At 34.4% G+C, this 21229-nt stretch overlaps 1 protein-coding gene across 7 annotated transcripts in view; it reads right to left on the bottom strand.

The window, feature by feature from the left end:
• The window catches only part of LOC135832187 (paired box protein Pax-6-like), a 47978-nt gene that overhangs the window by 8838 nt on the left and 17911 nt on the right, over positions 1-21229 (bottom strand). For 3 of the 7 annotated variants that reach the window (XM_065345272.1, XM_065345270.1, XM_065345271.1), the window contains 5 exons: positions 20800-20965; positions 17648-17828; positions 11948-12099; positions 11764-11873; positions 145-345 (listed from right to left, as the gene is read on the bottom strand). In XM_065345272.1, the coding sequence (XP_065201344.1) occupies positions 145-345; positions 11764-11873; positions 11948-12099; positions 17648-17828; positions 20800-20965 (810 nt within the window). The remainder of the gene's footprint in view (positions 1-144; positions 346-11763; positions 11874-11947; positions 12100-17647; positions 17829-20799; positions 20966-21229) is intronic. The other 4 variants (XM_065345277.1, XM_065345276.1, XM_065345273.1 and 1 more) reach the window with 2 other exon arrangements.

The following is a 21229-nucleotide window of genomic DNA, read 5'->3' as shown; positions in this document are numbered from 1 at the left end:
TCTGACTTTCTACTAAATCTTCAACAATGATATTTATGACATTCATCTTACTATCAAATTCTCCATGTTTTAGCTGTTTTGCGACGAGTTTGATCATATCGCTAAGTGTAATTAGATCAGCAATATTTTTCGAAACTTGCTTACTCAAGTCTTCGACCGTGAAATTGGTATTGGTTAATTTCTGAAATTTTGCGAGATCTTCAGCGACGTCAGCCAGCACTGCAGTCGATGCCGTCTTATCCCTGCCAGCTATCCGGATTTCGGAAAGTGCTTTCGAAATGTCGTCGATTTGGTTTTTGTTCTCCATTTGTGAAAATCGCAGTTGACAATTATCGTCGTCGAATCCTGTCCGAACGTCAAAGAATTATAGGTATATCGTCGTCATCGTTGAAAAATATAGGACAGATTTCAAAGAATATAAAATAAAACGCGAAAAACACGAAAATTATCAATCTGATCTGATTTGTCCGCGGCGAAGTTCACTCGAACAAGTCCAGCCAACTAATGAAGGAATGGGAATGGATGGTTTTGGTTTAGGATGTTAACTAGGGTAGGATATTCCTAGAAAAAAGAAACTAAGTAGGGGGAATAAAAGTAAAAGATTCAAAAAATTTCAGAATTGTACGTGTTGTACGAGTATTAAATAGAATACGAGGGACGAAGGTGAACAGTGTTTAGTCGAGCGCAGTTAATAGATGGAATGAGCTGAAGGCGAGAGACAGTGAAGCGTAAGCCTGAAAATCGTTCACGCGTCAGCGTCACTTTCAGTAGCCTACTGTAAGGCAGCCTTACTTTTCACTAGACATACAATATGTGCTGCGAATATAAGTTTTAGTAAACCGATTTCAAAGAAATTTACCTAATAAATTAGAATCTTGGGCGAAGAAAATCTTATAATATTTTCATTTTTGACAGCCCAGTGAAAAAATGGACTTGAAGTCTCCTTCAAAACGAAAGTTTTAAAATTATGAATAATTTTTGCTTAGAAGTTGGTTATAAAATTCTGACAAAGCATCTTACGTACCTACCTATCTACCCAACAGTATGATTCTACATATCTATGTCAAAATCGGAAGATTACCTATACTAAAATAGTATATAGGCTTACGGTTGAAGCAAATAGCAATTCCATTCCAGCCATGAAGATGTACTTTTCGTGCAAAATTCATCATTAATTTACCTAACATAATCAGTCTACCACAAAACCAAAGGGCACGTGAAAGGGAAACAATAACGTACATAGCTACCTACTTACTGGGGGCTAAAACAAGTACCTATCCTTGATCTCGTGCTCGCTGTTGAGTAACACTTTAAATATACAGAGCTCGCCATGAATTTGGAATGTGTCTGTAAAGGTAACTCGTGTTCGACACATTGTAATCAACAAAAGTTATTTTGGTCGTTGTTGTAAACGTGCATCATTGTTACATAACGATAAAGTCAATAGTTTTCCAGCATTTTGAGCATTTGATGAAGCGATACCGCGAGTGTACCATACATAGTCCGACTACCGACTACGTAACTCGTGGTTCACTTCAGTAAAGTTACCTACTCGAATATTCATTCGAGCTCACTCGAGTCGAAGTAATTTTTCATTCGAACCGGTTTACCTAATAAAAGTTTTTCCAAAGTTCCGGTGAAAATACCTACAAGTGGTAGTCCGCGTACTCCGCAATCCACATTTCGCGGAATAAGCATGCGGATAGGCGAACGTTCTACACACATTGACACAAGCATATTACGCACGTTCCACGTTCCTTATATCGCAGATTAAAAAACGAAACCTGTCTGATACATAAAAATTGAACGTAGCTCGCTTTGAATACGCTAGAGTAGGTACACGCGTTTTTGCATGTGTGAGTGAGCGTCTATCCAGTTTGTTAATAATGTGTCAGCTGTGTCCGTCCATGCAACCTTAAAGCACATTACTTACAGCCAAATGATTCTATTTCAATAATGGGGAACAAAGGCAAAGCTGCGATATTTTTTCGTCCCTTCGTCTTGGTGGACCTTCGCCGTATGTATAAGTCCCTATATATACATGTATACTTGGATGCTGCTTCGTTTTAAGATAAAAAAAAAAAAAAAAACTATATTTGAGTAACAACAGCGTTCGATTTGCAGAAGAAGAAGGTGCCGTGTAATATTATGTCGACGTAGAGATACTAGATTATGTTGTACCATGTATATATGTATAAAAAATGTATTATATCGTACAGTGAAATAATGTGTAGGTTTGCTCGCTGCTCAGTGCCACGGACTCTTGCAGTCGTTGGTAACTTGGCGCTTCATTATGAATGCATTTATTTAGACAGTAAAGGGTGAAGTTTTTGCGGTAGTTTGATGTGTTAAACACGGACAACTTTGGTACTAGTGGTTTTTTGCATCGTTGAATAATTTACTTGTAAACATTACGAGTCCTGCGTCGTTAAGAATTAACGTTGACTCGTTCACTTTTCACCGATAAGCAACAGGTCAGGCCTATACGGATAGTTTTCGTACATCTCTCCGAAATTATCCCATTTCTAAAAACACTTCGAAGATTGGATTCGGATATCGAGTGATCGTCGTCTAGACCAAACGATGTAGGCCTAAAAGGTACCTAAAATTAAACCAATGTTCATATAACTACCATCTTTGAAAGGCTTTGCCTAGAAACGCTTGAAATATTTGGGAAGTGACTTCAGCAAAAGGATTTTTAAAGATAATTCACGAAGAACATCTTTCAATTGTTTAAATGAATAAGTAGGTAATCATTTCAATTTTTCATCTTTTTTTTTTCGAACAAGTCCTACAAACATCTTGAAATTATTTTTTTTTAAAATTACGATGATTCAAATTTTCCATTTTCGAATCTCAACCTGGGAACTTACATTTTTTTCCTTCTACCGACTAAACGCTCCAAAGGTACCTCTACCTACCTAATGAACTCAACAACAATTGAATAGGTATTTTTTCACCAAAAAACCTCAACTTGCCTATTTTCACTGTAGGTAGATAGAAATCTTAGCAGAGGCCCAAAAGTTTATATTTATGGCAAGTGAAAAATGATGATTATGCTTCTTTTGAAATGCTTTTTGAAAAGTCCTAAAGTTAAAATTTATCATTCCACCCAATTGCAGAAGAACATATCAAAAGTGTTTTTCTGAGTTACCTACTACATATTCTTCAATTTAAAAAAAAAAAATCCTTGGAAATGGCCAAACCGGCTGATCGGCAGCTTAAACGATAGGTAAGAAAAATTTCTTCCGCCAAATAATTAATTAAGCTAACAATTTGAATTTCACATTAAAGAACTTCAGGATAAGTTTCGATTTTCTTCATAAATACCTACCTACCTATTTGGAAATTCAAACAAAATTTCGTCAATTTGACTTCGTTATCTTTTTTCAATAGGTGATTGAAATGATTCTGTGGATTTTTCAAACATGATTTTTCATTTTCTTTTCAAGTTGAAGTTTTTTTTTTTTTTGAAAATTAGGTTTTCTTGTTCGATTTTTACTATAATCTATTGTATCAAAGATCAAAGCATACTTATCCACCGTCCACGACAGGTATGATATAGGTAATATAAAAGAATTAAAATTTCTCTTCACGGAAAAACTTGCCAAAAATTCGACTTTATGAAACTAAAACATTCAAGTCCGCCGTCATAAATATTTTTCAGGGAGTTTTTAAGCTGGGTACCTAACCTAATTTAGGCGATTGAATTGTAAACTAAATTGTCTCTTCGAGCATGAATAATTTTGTTTGATTTATACTTATTTAACAACACATTGTGAAAAATTTTCACAGCTAAATCGACAGCTTTAGTGCACACTACCATACACAGTAGGCAGTTAGGCAGAAGGTACACACTACACACTACACACTACACACTACACAGTGCACATAGTATACACACGCCATATCTATATAATTCGATATAGTTTTTTAAGGGGGTCGCGCCATCTCGGTATAATATTAACCGATAGGTATGGACACGGTAGGTTAAACGAAGCCGAGAGTGAGACAATAAGTGTCATTCATAATACGATGTTTAAACGGCTCCAAATCGGGCTAACATATAAGGGAGTACGGGATTTGTGTCGCGTGGGATGGAAAATATTTTCAGTTTGTTCAACGAAGCGAAAAGCGTGAGATTGCGGCGGGATGTGCCCCGTTACACATCCCTCCAACGTTACCCGACCGCCACCTTCTCCATCGTCACTCTTTCGTGTACGTATTTTGCCGTTTGCGAGATACGTTTACGTACGTACGTACGTCACCGTCAGCGTTCTCTGCGTTCTGCATTCTGTTGCCGCCGCTAAATACGCTATCGTAATGACCACGCTCGATGATGATCTTTCTATTCGAGTTACACGCGATGACAATGCTAATAATGTCACCGACAACGGAGTTGTTCAGATTATGAAAAAGGTGCTGCCGTTCGTTGTTGACGCCCGATAAGTTGTGCGCGACGATAAAATGTTTCGAACTTGATAAATGGCACGATCTATTTGACGTGAAATCATCCAGTTTAATATTATTAGCTACCTAACCTACTACCCAGACCTACCTACCTTTCTACGTTAAACTACTGCCCAACGCTTTTCTTATCCACCATACAGGTGTACCTACTACCTAGTACCTACCTAGCTATGCTACGTTATTAGGTACACGCCACCAAAGATCTGCTATAAATGTAATAAACGTCGTCATCGTCATATTATCAAAGCCACTGCACAGATATCTATATTTTTACACGAGTGAAATATCCTTCGTTCATCGTATTCTGCCAAATACGAATGAATGTACATGTACGAACACTGTGCACTGTGCAGTTTGCAAGTCTCTTCATAGTCGCGCTAATTCCAGCCTACTCGACAATTTTAGCTTAGATTTCGCGTATTCGCATACCTGCGTTCAGACAGTAGTTATTTGCATGACAAAATATTAATGCCTAGGTAGCGGAAAATTTCTAATCGTTGATTGCAAGAACGAACGAGATAACTTCAAGTATCGTATCAAGTTTCAATAGATATTTTTTATCAACGAGAACTGCTAGTTGCAGTTTCACCAGGTGGATATCGGTGAAATAAAGTTATACTCAGGTGGAATAAATACCTAAGCCTAATTCTCAGTACAGAATAGACACATACTTGATAATAAACCAATACTCGTATTGCTCTATACCAACACTGTTTTCAAATGAATTAAAGCATTAAACCTACAGAAAGTTTTTTTTTTTACTGCAAAACAGTGAAAAATTACTGAATTGGTCAGTCAAAATGATTTTTTACTGACCAATTCAGTAATTTTTCACTGTTTTGCAGTAAAAAAAAACTACTGCTTTAAAAAGGCAAAATGTCGTGACTGCTAAGCAGTGAAATTGACTGTTTCAAATTTAGAGAGTACGACATTTTCTAAATGGTGGGTTTTCTGGTTAAACTTTTTGAATGTAGGTATAGAGGAAGTTGAATTTCAACTGTCTTGATCACTTTTCACATCTACAAGAAAAATTTTCAAATGCCAAGATCAGCTGTTTTTTTTTGTTTTTTTTGAAGGAAAACTATACCTAGGTATGTGATTATATCCACATACTTATTTTCAAAACAAAAAACGTCAACCACTAAGAAAATCAATTTTCAGTCCTCTGATAAATTTTCTTGTCAAACCCCAAGATCAATATTTTAAGTTGGGTACATTTGCCAAAAAAAAAAAAATTAAAAAATGGCGTAATGCAGTTGAGTTAAATGTGATGTTATCGCAGGTTTTTATATTTGTGGCCAAGTACAGTTAATTGCTTTATTATGAAATGTTATTCTCTTATCTTCAATGTTTATTGCATTGTTTTCAATAAATTCTGCCTAAGAAGTGATATTTTTACAGAAAACCCTATTTGGAGCCTCATTTCAAAATTAATGATTCAATAAGTATGCTCACAACTCACACCATACGTTTGAGCTCAATTACGATAAATAAAGCATACGTATTCATTCTTGAACAAATTACATTCGGTGACGTTTTTCTCCCTTCGTTTAACTGAACAGGTAAGATTCCTCCTGATAGAGAAATCATGGTATTAGAGGATTCACAAGAAACTTACCACGAACGAAAGAGCCAAAGAGACAAATCAGGTTTCCAAAAGTCTTCCGAATGTTCTTTCACTTCAATGATTGCGCCTACCTCGCATAGGCAACTTATTCAACTTGGAAGTAATTTTCCAACTTACGTATCTCTAGTGGTGTTAAGTATACATATCGTAATATTGTATGTACCTTGTACCTACTCGTACATTAGGTAATACCGTTTTCATGTGTATTTTTTAAATCATTTAAACCGATGTATTTGTTTTGCATTTCTACCAATCTTGAATTTAATCGGATTTGAGTTTCATTCACCCCCCCCCCCCCCCCCCCCGGAGAATTTCCTAGCTCCCTGATAGATACCTATCTGCCTCATTTAATTTTCTAATCTGCTTCCAGACAATAACATGAAAACAAATAATTATCGAATTCATTGAATAATTAAACGTTTTAAAAATGTAGGGTAGGTAGAAGTACTTAAATAATAGCATCAACCAAAACCATAATATACGAAAATTAACACAAACCATGTTATGTTTAAAATTTTGCATAATAAAATGAGTTTTGATTTTTTTTTTCGTAGCATAAACCGACAAATGTATCTTTTAATAAAGGGGTGAAAACGCGTTGTTTTTTTCAACCAAAAAGGGTTATCGAAGGCCGCCGGTTTTTAATAAAAATTCATAGATAGTCCGAACGCTCGTTAGATTTGGCAAACGGAGCTTTATCCCTAACAATATTATAATTTCCTGTGGCCCTTATAACTTTCATCCAAAGGGTCTCGGGATTCCACAAAATTTAATATCGTTTGAGAATACTCCGCCCATACATGATGTTAAGCTCGTTTGTTAGTAATGCATAAAAACCTTATCAAAAAATACCGACTGGTTTTTTTTTACCATTTTTGTTTTAACCTCGATTTCTTTGAAGTTGTTTTTACGGCCGCGTCTCCCTCGTGTAGAATTTTTTTCTTTCCTTTCTTTTCCCTTTTTGCGAAATTTTAGTTATGTACTACGAACGCGGTGGAATCATTTTGGTAAACTTTAACGCGTAGGTACGAGTACAATATCTATGCTACGGCGTGGCGTTTGAGAGAAAAAAGGTCGGTACATTGTGTTTAAGGTTATAGGTATTTGAAATAAGTTTGGTATCATTTAATAATATTTTTTATCGTATAAACTGCACATAGGTTGTAAGTTTAATATTTAACAGGTATTAGCTAACTGATGAATACATAAAAAGGGTGTCCTATCAACATTTTTCATAGGTTCCTTCATGCTAAGAAAAGTGAATATTTTATTCTCAAATTCATTACCTTGAAGAGTAATGTATAATGTATTAGACACGATTTGTGCTATTTCAAAATCATACTTACTAAGTACATTGAAGAAAAATCGTGAAAAAAGTGAAAAAGAGATTAAAAAATTATAAAAAATTGAATAAAAAATTATTTTTAAAATGTTGAAAATTATGCTCACCTATACTTTCCAACTATGATGGCATTGATGGCAATGTCAAGAAATTTAGTAAGTACGTAACTTTAAATGTTAGGAAGTCGTGATTGTACAAATTATTTTTTTTAAATATGCCACCAAAGTGATAACTGATAAGTATTCTAAAAGTAAAAAAAAGATAAGAAAACATGAATGAAAGAATTTTTTTAAAGCTAACTGAAAGAAATACACAAAAAAATTTTAAAATAACTTTCATGTTAAGTATGGAAGTGTTTTTTTTTCATTTAAAAAAAAATACAACCAAAAATAATTTTTTTTCTACAGAAAAATTGTATGATTTATGATTAAAGAATTTAAATCGATTTCCCTGACATGGCCACAAAAAATGATAAACGATAAAAAAATATTAAATAGTCTAAATAAAAATTAGTTGTTTACTGCCTAAGTAAAATCATTCCATACGTACTTTCATGAAAATTAAAATGACATCCAATATCCTTTTATTTCATTATTAAGAGACAGAAAAATCCTTCAAACTTATTTTTACGAAGATTCGGGCTTGCCATTTTTTCCCTGTAGGTATTTGATCCGGCCCCTTTTGCTTTCCCTTCCTGAAAATTTATTCTCGACTTATTAGTAATTTCGCTCAATTCTTTAAAGTAGAATTCTTGAGTTTTTTTGCAAATCTTTCAGATCTTTTATATTTTTTCTTCGACAATTTCAATTTTTTATTAACGCTCAATTTTCAAAATTTATTTTTCAACAACAGGTTTTTGAATTTTTTTGCGTTTTTTTTTTGGAGGCAGATATTACAGGAAGTCAGATTTGAGGACTAGGGAGGCCTACTCGTACATTGCGGTACCAATAGTTAGACGCTAAGATGAAGGCACCCACTTTGTTCACATAAATTTTGTAACTGGTGGGTCAAAATTTAACGTAAATAACAGAAAGCAGCGTTTAGTGTGATCGGACACCCTGTATACGCAATTACAACTGCGAAAATGTGCAGTAATGTGAGAAAAAAAGAAAACACCATGCAAAACGAATACGTCCACAAAGCGGATATGTACTTAAAGAGCGCGGCGACGAAGCAAATAAATCCCCTGTGTTCTGTTATCTTTCAAGTTGAAAATCGAGCTCGATAATACGACCCCTCTGTAAATATCCCCTACGGTGCGATTTTTACCCCGATAATGTCAAATTAAAAGACTTGTTAATAAACTTTTTTCTTTAAATATCCTCCACTTTAGACAATAGTCGAACAGAACGAGATCGAGATGCGGTGCTGTGCTGTGTAGTGCGGCACAGCCACCGTTCGTTCGTTGCTGTTCAGTTTAGTTTTCATATAGGTAGGTAGAGGAATTTTCTCAGCGAGAAGAAGGTATAGGCTAGGCTAACTATACTCTAATTTGTATTATTGTAAGCATTGCGCACGCTATGAATATCAAGTGGAAGAAAGAAAACGCGTTAGTTAAAATCTCAAGACGTACAAACGCTAATGAAACCGTTTAAAAAGAATGCCAAGATTCGCGACTCGTGAGGCTGGCTGCATTTTGTACAATAATTTTCACTCGCCAACTTATCTATTCGTGCTAAATAAGTAAGTATACTACCTAAGAATAAAGTTTGCGACGAAAAGTTTCGCCACACTTTAGAAATTTACGTACGGTTTGTGCGCGCGTAAAAGTTAATTTTATTTCTTACCATTTATAATAACAGAGCTCGTAACCGTATCATTTTGAAAAACGCCTACAAAAATCTCCGTTATGTTTTTCAATTCACCCCTTTCGTCGTAGCATTTTCCTAATAATTGAGAAGCGGCGCGGCGGCGACGGTGGTGGCGTTTACGAAGGGGTGCGAATTTAGACGAATTTTCTCGCTTCGACGGCCGCAAGCTTATTGATTTCCAACACCCTTCTAAGAATATTATCTCGTAAATGTTAGTCCTTTTCTTGTACGTATATAGTACCTACTTCTAAACTTTGTTGACAGTATCTCGAGGAGTAATTTACACATGACCGAGGTAAAAAAAACGCGTGTCGCGCATCAAAAGTCATTATTTTTCACACGTGCATAACGTATTAGGCATATCGTTTGTATACAGAAGTCAAATTTCACGCTTTCGCCTTTTTAACCAAAGTTTCCTTCGAGCGATACCATTATAGAGATAGAATTTATCTGACGAGTTGCCTCTTGTAAACACTACTTGGCGGGAAAGAGTTTCCTTCCAGCTTATTCGATTCTTTTGTTGACAAACCTTCTCCAAGCTGCAAATTTTCCATCCCAACATAAACTTTTATATCCTCTTAGTTCCCCTGCTTATCGTTAATTACGATTATTTAAAATTCCATTAGACGATTAATTCGTTGTTAGTATTTATTTTGTTTTTACTCTTAATGATAATGGATGAAATTTAATTTAAAACAATTGTTTCGTAGCTGAATGGAATAAACTGAGAGTATACCTATAGTTAATGAAGGGCGCGGGCGTTTCGCGAGTGGATATATCTACATATTATAGCAGCAAAATTTCTACATAAATATCACCGAGAATAAAACCTTCGATGAATATTGTTGCCTAACTGATAAACTGAAGAGCGGGTCAAGTTTCCGTTGAACAAAATGATCTCAAACAAGTTTTTTGATCAATCTTGTAAGATGATTTTTTTTTTATCCAATATCAATCTGTAGTTCCAAGAGAAATAGGTCCAATTGTTGAGAACTTGGTAAGTATATATTGACGTATCAAGGTATACACATGGCAGAAAAATTTAATGGTAGACTGACTGAGTCGAAGAGTATATAGCGGATGGGAGAAAGCGCGTGTGCCTCACCCCTGTCATTTTTCAACCGACAGTTTCGACGAAATTTCATCCAGCGATCAGCAAAATTTCGGAACAGTAATTTTCTCTACAAGTTGAATTCTGCCAATTTTTAGACTTTTAAAACATTTTTTAATGAAATACCGTCAGAAAAACTTGAAAAAATTTCGTCCTCGTTTCTCTTGGGCGCGCGTATTCTATAACTTTTTTTACAAAACATTTTTCGATAACTAGCAATTTTTCACATTTTTAAAAATGAATTATTTTATTCAGTGTTCCTCAGACGGTTCATCTACATACATAGCAGTGTTTTGTTGTGAAAAAAATCAATCTTCATTTTTAAAATTCTCAAGCGTAATTTTAATACTATTTAAACACCGACTTGAAAATGGACACGAATCACGTCTGTCCAGTGTCCATGTAACTGGTAAAATTAGCATGATTTTAAAAAATGGAAAGAACGGCAAAAATGCACCGTCAGGTATAAGACTTCCTGGGGCAGAACTTCATCGTTCGATTTTTGACGTAAGTATTTATAGTGAAGTGATTAATTCACATGAAAATAAATTGAGGTGGAAGTCAGAAATATTTTAAACCAAATTATCACGTTCTTGAATCGACTGAATGTGTCTTTGAACTGTTCTGGAGCATCCACTAGATTTTTATTCAAGCTTTTTCCAGTATTTTTTTTTTTAATACTTGCATAAGTAGGTAATTATTAATATAAATGTACCCAGATGAAATGCATCGCTAAATTAGCCGTTCGGTGATTCCTTTGATCAATTTCAGACAATTTTCCAAAATATGATTTTATTCGTTCAAATCCAATTTTTTATGGTACCTACCTATTATTCGAAACCAACACCAATCGATTTGGAAAGTTGGAAAAAATAGTGTGAACCAAATTTCAGCTTTATAACCCAATTTAATCAAATTTTGATATTTTTAATGGAAAATAAATTAAAGTTGAATCATAAAATTCGAAAAGTGAAATTCAGTATTAGAAATTTTTGCCTGTTTGTGGTATTTTTGCGCACTTTTCCAGTTTCACTTATCTCATCTTAAAACCTTTATGCAATTTTGGATTATTCCGTTGTAGTTAAGGATGATAATTGATAGGCACCCTTGAACCATAGTTTATGGCCCCTAGTCGACGTTATAGGCTTTCTTTTAAATGTAGGGAATACCTCCATGAACAACATACCTAGGTAGGTACTAGAATTTCATCGAATAAAACATTCTTGGATTTTTTTGCCCACTAAGGTAGTACATACATAAGTAATTTGAGCAAATGCTTTCACACTCACACTATTATAGCAGATTAATGAGTTTCGCTGTTCGTTTCATAAAATATGTATCTAGGAACCTAATTTAAATTGTCTATTCGCGAAATAAAATTGATTAAAAATCAAAGGCTTACCTTTCTTATCAATTATATCTGGTAAAGAAGCACACGTCGAACTACCGTGACTTGGGCTTGCACTATTTGGATGAAGAGCAAAAGGACTAGTGTTTCCGGTGGTTGGGTACCTGAAATATAGGATAGAAATTTTCAAAAAAAAATTTTAAAATGCATTAGGTAAATTTTTTAACTGATTACTCACCATGGAGTGGGTCTTGACCAGGGAGACGTCTGGCCATTTAGTAACCTTAATTTATCATACATAGGATCAGATGCAGACGAAATAGGACAGGGTGACTGGTTGGTTTCTTTCTGAGCTGCTAAATTTCTTAAGACTCGATTTATGGAAGATACCTGCAAATTGAATTTACACATTATGATTTTAAAATTTACCTAATTAGCCATAGGTAAACCTTTCGAATAAGTAAACCTATTCATTAGAGTAATATAAGTTATTTAATAAGCTAGCTATTTGTAGTCTAATGATAACACTTTCTAGGTGAAGTATAGCGATTAGATGTAAAAGTTTAACATTATGTTGCACGTAAATCGCTCGCCGTTTCGATATAAATTTTTTTTATTAAATGTTGGTACGGCTGTAGAAGAAGAAATAAAATTATAATTCAAGTTTTATATCGTTTCTCGCCATCCATATCAATGCCATAACGAGCATAATAAATAAACAATGTTATTATTTTACGTTTACGATTCTCTTGGAATATTTCTAATCTGTAATGTTCACTTCCTTCAGTAAGCAGTAGAGTAGGTATATAAGCGCAAAAGGTAAGTACTTTAAAAATACGACTCGATAACCGATAATTTATCATACAACTAAGTAAAGGTACGCCATAAGTTATCAATTCACTAGGGCAGGATAAAAAAATTATGTTATAAAACACTCGATCGTCCGAATAAACATGAGAAAAAAAGCCGGGGCCGGTAACGTCGTCGTTGTCACTCATAGGAAACAGAGTAAAAACGAAATTTCAACACGAGGACAGTTTTGCAAACTGATGTAATATGATCCACCAGCAGCGAATGTAATTGTAATTTTGTTGTTGAAAGATTGGCAAGAAGAAGAGTTGGGAAATAAGAAGATTTGTGAACGTGTTTTACCGGCAACCGGAGAGGAATTCCTAATCACACGCGGTACGTTCGAAGGGACCCGACTCATGCATTATGGATGGAAAAACAAAACTCGCAATTTCTTCAACTCGGTCTTCGCAATAGCTATCTACCCACTATTGTCATTCAACGGATTGTCTTGCCTATACAGAGTGTCACAGCTACATCGACTCTCTACCTTTTCCATTACTCTATAGTGTATGCTATTCGCAATTCTTTAACTGACCCTGCGTGTAGAATTTCCTTTTTTACGACCAGCTATCTGTAGAAATTTCCAATTTTTGTTGTCCTCATGTCGATAGGTACTTACATACCTACCTTGGTACCGTTCAGTGTTTGAATCAACAAATCAACTTTTATCTATCTGCTAATGAGAAAAGCGAATAATCGGTGCACCTGTAATATGGATACCTATGGTATATTTCTGGTCTGAGGCCAGCCACCTCAAATACATCACTTCGAGTTTCGTTAGAATATTTCTCGAAAAATTAATGATCGCAGTTATTGCTGAGATGCAAGATCTTTCTATTAAAATATACCTAGATTGGACATTTCAGGAAAGTGCTCAAAAATTTTTAGATGTTGGAGCCCTAAGCATCAGAAAAAATTCAAAAAAAGGAAATACGAATTTTTTTGTGAGTGGAGAAATTATTACAATGCTATCAACTGAGCGCTCAAATTTTTGGATAACCAGTACAAAAATGTGCGCACACATATCGAAAATGGTGATAACATTATTTGAAACAAGTTTTCACTTTCACTCCTTTACTTGCGAAAATGAAATTGCGAATAAAATTTACGCATGTTTGAAGACGACATATTTCAACTGTATACCTACTTGTAGGAGTTAACGATCAAAAACAGAAAGGCAAAAACATCGGAATTACTACTGCAAATCTCAATCATACAGTAAAGAACGTAGGTATTTTCATTATTTTTCAAATCCAAATACACAATGTTTTTTTTTCACTCAAGTAAGTACCGAAACTCTATTTTTCCAATTTGAAGATTCTTCCCTCCTTCCCCATTTCTTTGTCTGGATATAAGTAGGCAGGTAAGTGGGACTTGAAGGCATTTTTTTGAAATTACAAAAGATTAAAAAGAGAAGCGATAAAAAGGATTATTATTTTTTTTACTTTTTGCAGAAATCCTGTCGAACTTACGAAAAACAAAATAGTACTTATCATGAGAAAAAAATGCAATTACGATCAGATAAGTTCACGCTACCAAACAAGACACACACACTACACAGAATTTCTACTTAGGAAGAGTGTACAAGGGAGGAGGGGGGAGGGTAAACCGTTAACGCAGTTTTACTCGTAAAAGATGTTAATAAAATTGCATACGTTTTTCCTTTAAAGTGGACCATCTTTGAAGCATAAAAGTTATTGGGGAAATGGTTTTTTTTTTTTTTTTTTTTTTGGAAAAGACAGAGTGAATTTGACATTTTTCTACAATATTCACAATCTTTCCCAAAAACGAGTTCAAAGAGTAAAGTCGTAATTTTTAAACATACGAGTATTTGAAAATTTTTCATAAATGATTTTATCACATTTTTGAACTGTACGAAGGAGAATCAGAAGAAGATCTCAAAGTATGTACTACTTCACCATCAGTAAAAGTTTCATGAACTGAAATTCATTTCTAGATTTTTGGCTCGACTTTTTGAAAATTTCAAATTTGACCCATTTCTCACGAAAAACCGCAAAATTTCATCAAATTGACATAAAAAACTGAATTTTGGTTACTTTCTATTTAGGCCTCCCGCGAGTCGATTTATGGTAATGGTTTCGAACATATTCTGAAACTTCCAGCGGATTTTCGGATTCTCCAGTTTTCGAAAATACTCGTACGCAGTGAGTAAGGTGAAAATGAAATTCAGCACCTGAACTCGGATTTTATACCATCTTTGTGACACTTTTGATCGATTTACGCACACGTTTTACGCTCGAACTAGCACAAAAATGTTTAAGGAATTTATGCTTAAATCCATCAAAAAAGTCTTAAATTTTGATTTTTTCCCCCTCCATCAAGATATGGACCAAATGTGAATTTTTAAAAATCCACCGAACCTGAAATTTTCGCAGACGGTATACTTTGAGGTCCTCTTTCAAATTCCTCTCCGTTCGTTTTAAATAACCATCCCACTTTTCGAATCACCCACATAGCACAGAAATGGTCAACAATGAACATATATCTATAAATGATAGATCATGATATTATGATGAACTTGTTTTGGAAAATGATTCAACAGATTTTGAAAAAACTCAACCACCCTCCCAAAAGACCGACAGAAGTTTTGAAAGCTGTACGTATTTTTCACAGGAAAATCAAATACCTAGCAACTTTCAATCAAAAATTGAGTATAGACCTTATAAAATTACATAGAATAAGTAGGTAAACAGTAAATCACGACAAAACAGCCATAGTAGTAGGTATGTAGCAAATAAAACACGCCTAATAGAGCCAGTGTAAGTATGGTATGCGACTCTAATTTGTCTGTGCATTCGTGTGCTCAAGTTTAGTAAGATAAATGCACCAGCTAGCCTGCATAGTAAATATGTATGCAATCAACACCATCGCATAAAGATATTCATCGCGGGCTAGTAAACTATATCTACATATAAGTTGAAGTTTTTCTCGTTTCATTCTTCTTATGTAAATGGTGTAGGTATAGAGTTGGTATAAATGTAGGGTACCTCGGCAACGTGGGAATGAAAATAAGGGAGGCGACAGAGCTCGGAGATGAGCGGTTATAGAAAAAAGGGAGTCTAATACTACGAGACCATCCTTAACTCTCTCTGCAACAAATCAGATATAGTACGCTTGAGCGAGCGCACGCAACTTCCAATCAATGTGTACACTGCGGCTACATTACTCATCACGAGCATGAGGAAAGCCTCCGCCAGCTCTGTACTTCGGTATGTCTTTCTCCGTTTCGCCAAATAATGTTTAACGTGTTTATACACACATTTACCACGCCCTAGTGAACACCATCTTCCTATTATATAGGTACCTACGTATGTATAAGCAGATAGATTTTACTCGTTTGCTTTCTCATTATGTTCAACAAACAAACTTATATGTACAAGTCTATATGGCACTGGTAGCTGGTACCTTACCTTCACTTATACACCTAGTACTAGTAGTATCTCCTCTTTTAACAATGATAAGAACTTCGATTTCATAACACCTGCGATAATTACGCTTATGCTACCATTATCGCATGCTATACCTATTCTCCCTGAGCCTATCTACACCCACATTCGCATACATCCTATATAGGTACCGTTATCTACTCTACGCAGAATGCGCGTAAATTTCAAAAACTTTGATTTAGGTAAATAATACCAACCTACTTATTAGCTTTTGTGTCATCGTTCCAGTTGTACGAGAACGCAATAGCGCGTTTAATATTTTATTGAAAATGACGTTATGTATAAATTTCTAATATACAAAAACATAGCAAACCTTTCGGTACCTCTATCATGTGTTACTGTTTGAATGTTTCTTTTCAAAAGTTTATCAAGCGAATAATCTTTTTAGATGGTGGAAAATCGTCTCAAAAATGTTAAGGTACCTACATATATGTTAGGTAGGTATAGTTACTCAGTTTGATTTTTAGTACCGGAATACTCATACAGTATGTTTCAAAAGTCGTAAAGAGTTTTAATACCATGAAAGTAAGATGGTTCAATCGAAGATCATTCAAACAAAGCAATGGAAACATTTTGAATCTTCCGACTTCACAGTGGACAAGAAGAGCGATTTTTGCAACGATTCAAGGGAAAATAACTCTAAAATCAGATTTTCAACTGTTTACCTACATTAAAAATTCCAAAGAAGTACCTAATTTTTTGAAATTTAACCCAAGTCTACCAACTGAAATTTATTAAAAGTAGTTTTCCGACATGTTTCAATCTTCTGAAGCAACACGTTTGAATATTTCAAGTTGTCTTAGAACAATCAGTAAGATGCTGGTTTTCTCAGGGTTTTGGTTTTAGGTAAGGTTAGGTTTTTCATGAGTCATCTCTTTCGAAAAAGTTGTAAATTGGTTACGAAACTATATGAAACCGGTTTCAAAATATTTTTTGCGTGTAAACTAGATTAAAAGATGGGGGTTGCTGATTAAGGTAAAAGTATGTAAGTATATAATAGTTTGTGTCATTTGCACTTTTTTTTAAAATTTGAATATTCGCACGAAAAATGTGAAAGTTTTTATATTTTTTGCCAGTCCAATAATTTCGAAAACTGGTTTAGGAGTTCTTAATTACAACCAGTGGTAAATTTTGCATAAAATAGACAATTGTATTTCGAGGATGAGGGAACTGAATGTTTTTAAGCAAAAATTGAATCACTCGTATGTACTTATTGAAGCGTACTGAGATGTAATCAATGACTTCCTTTCCTAATTTCCCACCAACCTCTCAATTTTGCAACTTCAGATTGATCCTGGATAAAGTCAATTAGTTTCAAATCGAATGGTCTCCCCCCCCCCCAACGCTCGTTATTCCGAGTTTTTGCTGATTGATAATAGATACTTATAATAACTGACTCCTACATTTTCTGCTACCCAGCCCAATTATTTTTCTCCGATGAAGTATTGAAAATGCTCTATACTTACCTATATAAACTTCACAATTGATGTAACCATTTCCATTTCCCCAGAAAACCTAAATCCCACGTAGTTCCACTAAAGGTCGAGCGTAGTTATAATGAAATAAATAGGCTACAGATAATGTATAACATTAACATCAAAGCAAATTGTAATACTTACGCTGGGTATATTGTCATTGGTACAAACGCCTTCTTGCAATAATCTATCTCTGATTTCCCAAGCAAATATGGACGGACATTCTCTCTTATAGGATGAAATTTTAGCGACTACTTCCGCCGTAGCAACTCTCGGTTTTGAGCCACCAATCGCTCTAGGCCTTATCGAACCAGTTTCGTAATACCTTTAGCAAACGAAAAAAGAATAAATGAAAATCCTCATAACGCAACAATTTATCTAGGTAGGTACTTATGTAAAATAAAAAAACAAACAAAACAGTAACATTAAAATAATATTCTAGAAAACCGGTTGTAATTTGAGACAATTATGGATTGAATATGGCAGGCGGTATATAAAAAGTTTCATATTCTTTTTGAATGAACTTGAAATTAAAATTATGTTATAGGATACTCTTGAAGAGATCTTGGGTGTTCTTTAATCTGCTGGGTGTACTAATTTTTGACACAGGTTGTATTGAAAAGTGTCTTACACTACCTATACCTATTCATTCTTTCCTTTCAACACAAGAACCCACCTATGTGTACCTATAGCGAGACTCTTATATACCTACCCCAGGGGCGTATATCAAGATTCTCTCACAGAAGGGAAAGTGATGAGGCAAAATACAAATTCTAACAAACGTAGCTTTTTTTTCAAAATTCTCCAAAATACAGTTTTTTTGCACAAAAACACATACTGTAGGTACGGTTTGGGTATCACAAATGGAGCGATAGTTCCTTTTGTATACCTACTAAAGCTATACTTACTTACATACCATTGACTGGCAACTATTCGAAAGTAAGCAAGCTGAAGATATTCGCGTTGAAAAAAAGAAAAAAAAAGAACAGAGGTCATCTATAAACCATTACAATCACTTACTACATAAGTATATTGCCTTGTGAAAATGAAAAATAATATGAAATTTATTGACCGTGGGTTACGACGATTATTCAATAACTTTTTTTACGACTCGCCCAACTTATGTATTTATATTTAATAGGCAGGTTTTTGAACTTTTACAATCGTGCAACATGGATTTACTGTGTTTACGCACATTAAAGAAAGGTTTCATAATGATAAATTGTAGGTATATTTTGTTTGGTAAAAGTATGACAAATGACAAAGCTCATTAAAATCACAGGTTGCGAGAATGTCGCTTAAAAGATTTTTGAATTTTGAATTTTTTTTCACAATGTGGGTAGGTAGGTAGGTAGGTAGGTAAGTAAGTACTAAGTAGGTACAAGTATATTATTTTTGTTTGAAAAAGTGCGAAAAAAAATCGGAAATAAATTACTCGAGTGATTTCTAGATGCTTTCTAGAAGGGGGTGTATAGGAGAATGCATTAAATATTCATCTTTTGCGGTTTTCAAAAGTGATAAATGGTACATCTACATACCTACCTAAATACCTATGAGAAGTCATCCATGATGAGCTCAATGAGTTAAAACAAAACAAGTAAATGCTTATTGCTTATACAGCCCCCCCTCCCCCAGGATGCTTAAAATTGGAATTTCAGTTGAAGGGGAAATTTTTTTGGAAAAATTGTATCCTTCTCAATCAAAGCTTTTTCATTTACATGCCCACAATTATTTCAAAATTTTCTCAGCTCGCTGGAACAATATCAAATTAAATAGGTACCTGATATCATTTGCAGTTTTACGAGAAAAAAAATCAAAAAGGTAATGTTTCTCAATAAAAAATAAAAAATAAACATTGCTTCCTCTTCACTTTCAATTTAACATTTTTTCTCTAATAACAAATTTTTCTAATGTCATTTTCTCTAGAACTTTATTCGCTAATGATGAATTTCCTAATGTCACTTTCTCTATCGCATAGTCTCTAACACAATTTTTTCTAAAAGACAGAATTTGCAATATAGGTGATTTTGTATTGTCTAGCAGAGAGGAATTTTGATTGTTTAAACAAGTTTTTCAACTTTGAGGATTTCTAAACAAGGGGACCAATATTACGGACAGGGGCGGAAGGAGGCTGTTTATTGAAAATGTGAAAGGAGGGGTATTCAAAAATGGTTCACCAGAAATTGAACATTTTTCAAAAATTTCTTACAAATCTGAATTCTTACCCACGGGATTGGGATTATTATTCACACGCAGAGAAGGTTTTTGATTTGATTTATCAGGTTGATATTTTGGATTTCAAAAGGGTTGTCTGTTATTTTTTTCCAATTTTGGAGACCTCCACGAGAGACCAAGGGAGGGGGTTTTCTTGAAAAAAGAAATTATATTCAGAAAAATTCAGACACAAAAATGGTAAATTTTCATACTTTGAAATGTATTTTAGAGAAATTGATGTTTTAGAGAAAAAATAATGTAGGCAAAATTTTTGGTAGAAAATATGTGTCTTAGAAAAATTGACGTTAGATAAATTTTCTATTAGAAAAAATTGTTTTAGAGGAAATGTGTTGGAGAAAAAGTCGCGGTACCGTTCTACTGGTGGTTCCTCAGATCAAAAAACTATACCTACTATTTCAAGTATGCAGTTCTAGTTCCCCCGGTTATTTTTACGCTCCCGTTTTATTTTTGAAAGGGGGCGGGGAATCTGTACAAAATTATATTTTCACATGTGTAATGTAAATTCTATATGATGAAAGAGTTATGTATAAAAGTGGGTACCTAAATAAGTACATTATGGATGTGAAATTTTGAAAAAAATCAAATTTTTGAAATGTGTATCAAGTTTGAATACCTAAGTATTGTATTCCTACATCGTACTTATTACGGATTTTCCCCCTAAATTTTTGAAAAGGTTTTATTGCTTTCAGTCTTCTGATTACTGTCTTAGCTAACAAAAAAAAGGGGTTTCGGATGACTCTCAGATAAATTTTCCTTCCTACCCCTTCGTGAATTTCTAATTTGATCAAATTAAGCGTTTACTGAAAAACCGAATATACTTATACTGGTGAGTTAGCTCATCTATCCCTACGTAGGAGGTTCATCATGAGGTCAATAAGTCGTGTTACACACCCGACTATTTCCTAGTACATAAGAGAATTCACCAGCCAAATGAGCGAAATACATGGGTATGCTGGGTATACTTGAGGTTTTTAGGCTCACACATTTAATATAGCCTAAACTCGAACGATAATCACACACTTAGATATATAAAGTATAAGTATAAAAAGATGTATATTTACCTGCCTAATATTTTGGAAACGCATCCATTGGAAACTTGAAGTATTCTTGATATGTCGCATGGTCGTGCTCCTGAATGGGCTAATTCGACTATCTTCTGCCTGGTGGAATCTGGTAAAGGCCGTCCGCTGACAAAAACACCCCCTAGCTGATTCACACCGCTGTGACCTAATATCCCCAACCAATTACTACCATTACATTTACATTTGCTACCTCAATATACTGCAAGGTATTTTGAGGGATAACTTGTCATAATACTAATGGGAAAAGTAACTTATGTCGGCTCGTTGCCTAACGGGAAATTATTTCACCTCTGACGATGTTTATCGTGGTGAATATGGTGTAAGTATCGTATACGTTTAGTCGTCTCGTTGACAAGATAATAAATGGACCAAAATAGGCGACGGGTTCAACATGAGTAACTTTTCCTTT

This window comes from Planococcus citri, chromosome 1 (assembly GCF_950023065.1).
Source record: "Planococcus citri chromosome 1, ihPlaCitr1.1, whole genome shotgun sequence".
NCBI classification, from domain to species: Eukaryota; Metazoa; Arthropoda; class Insecta; order Hemiptera; family Pseudococcidae; genus Planococcus; species Planococcus citri.
This window is presented reverse-complemented; position numbering and strand designations above follow the sequence as displayed.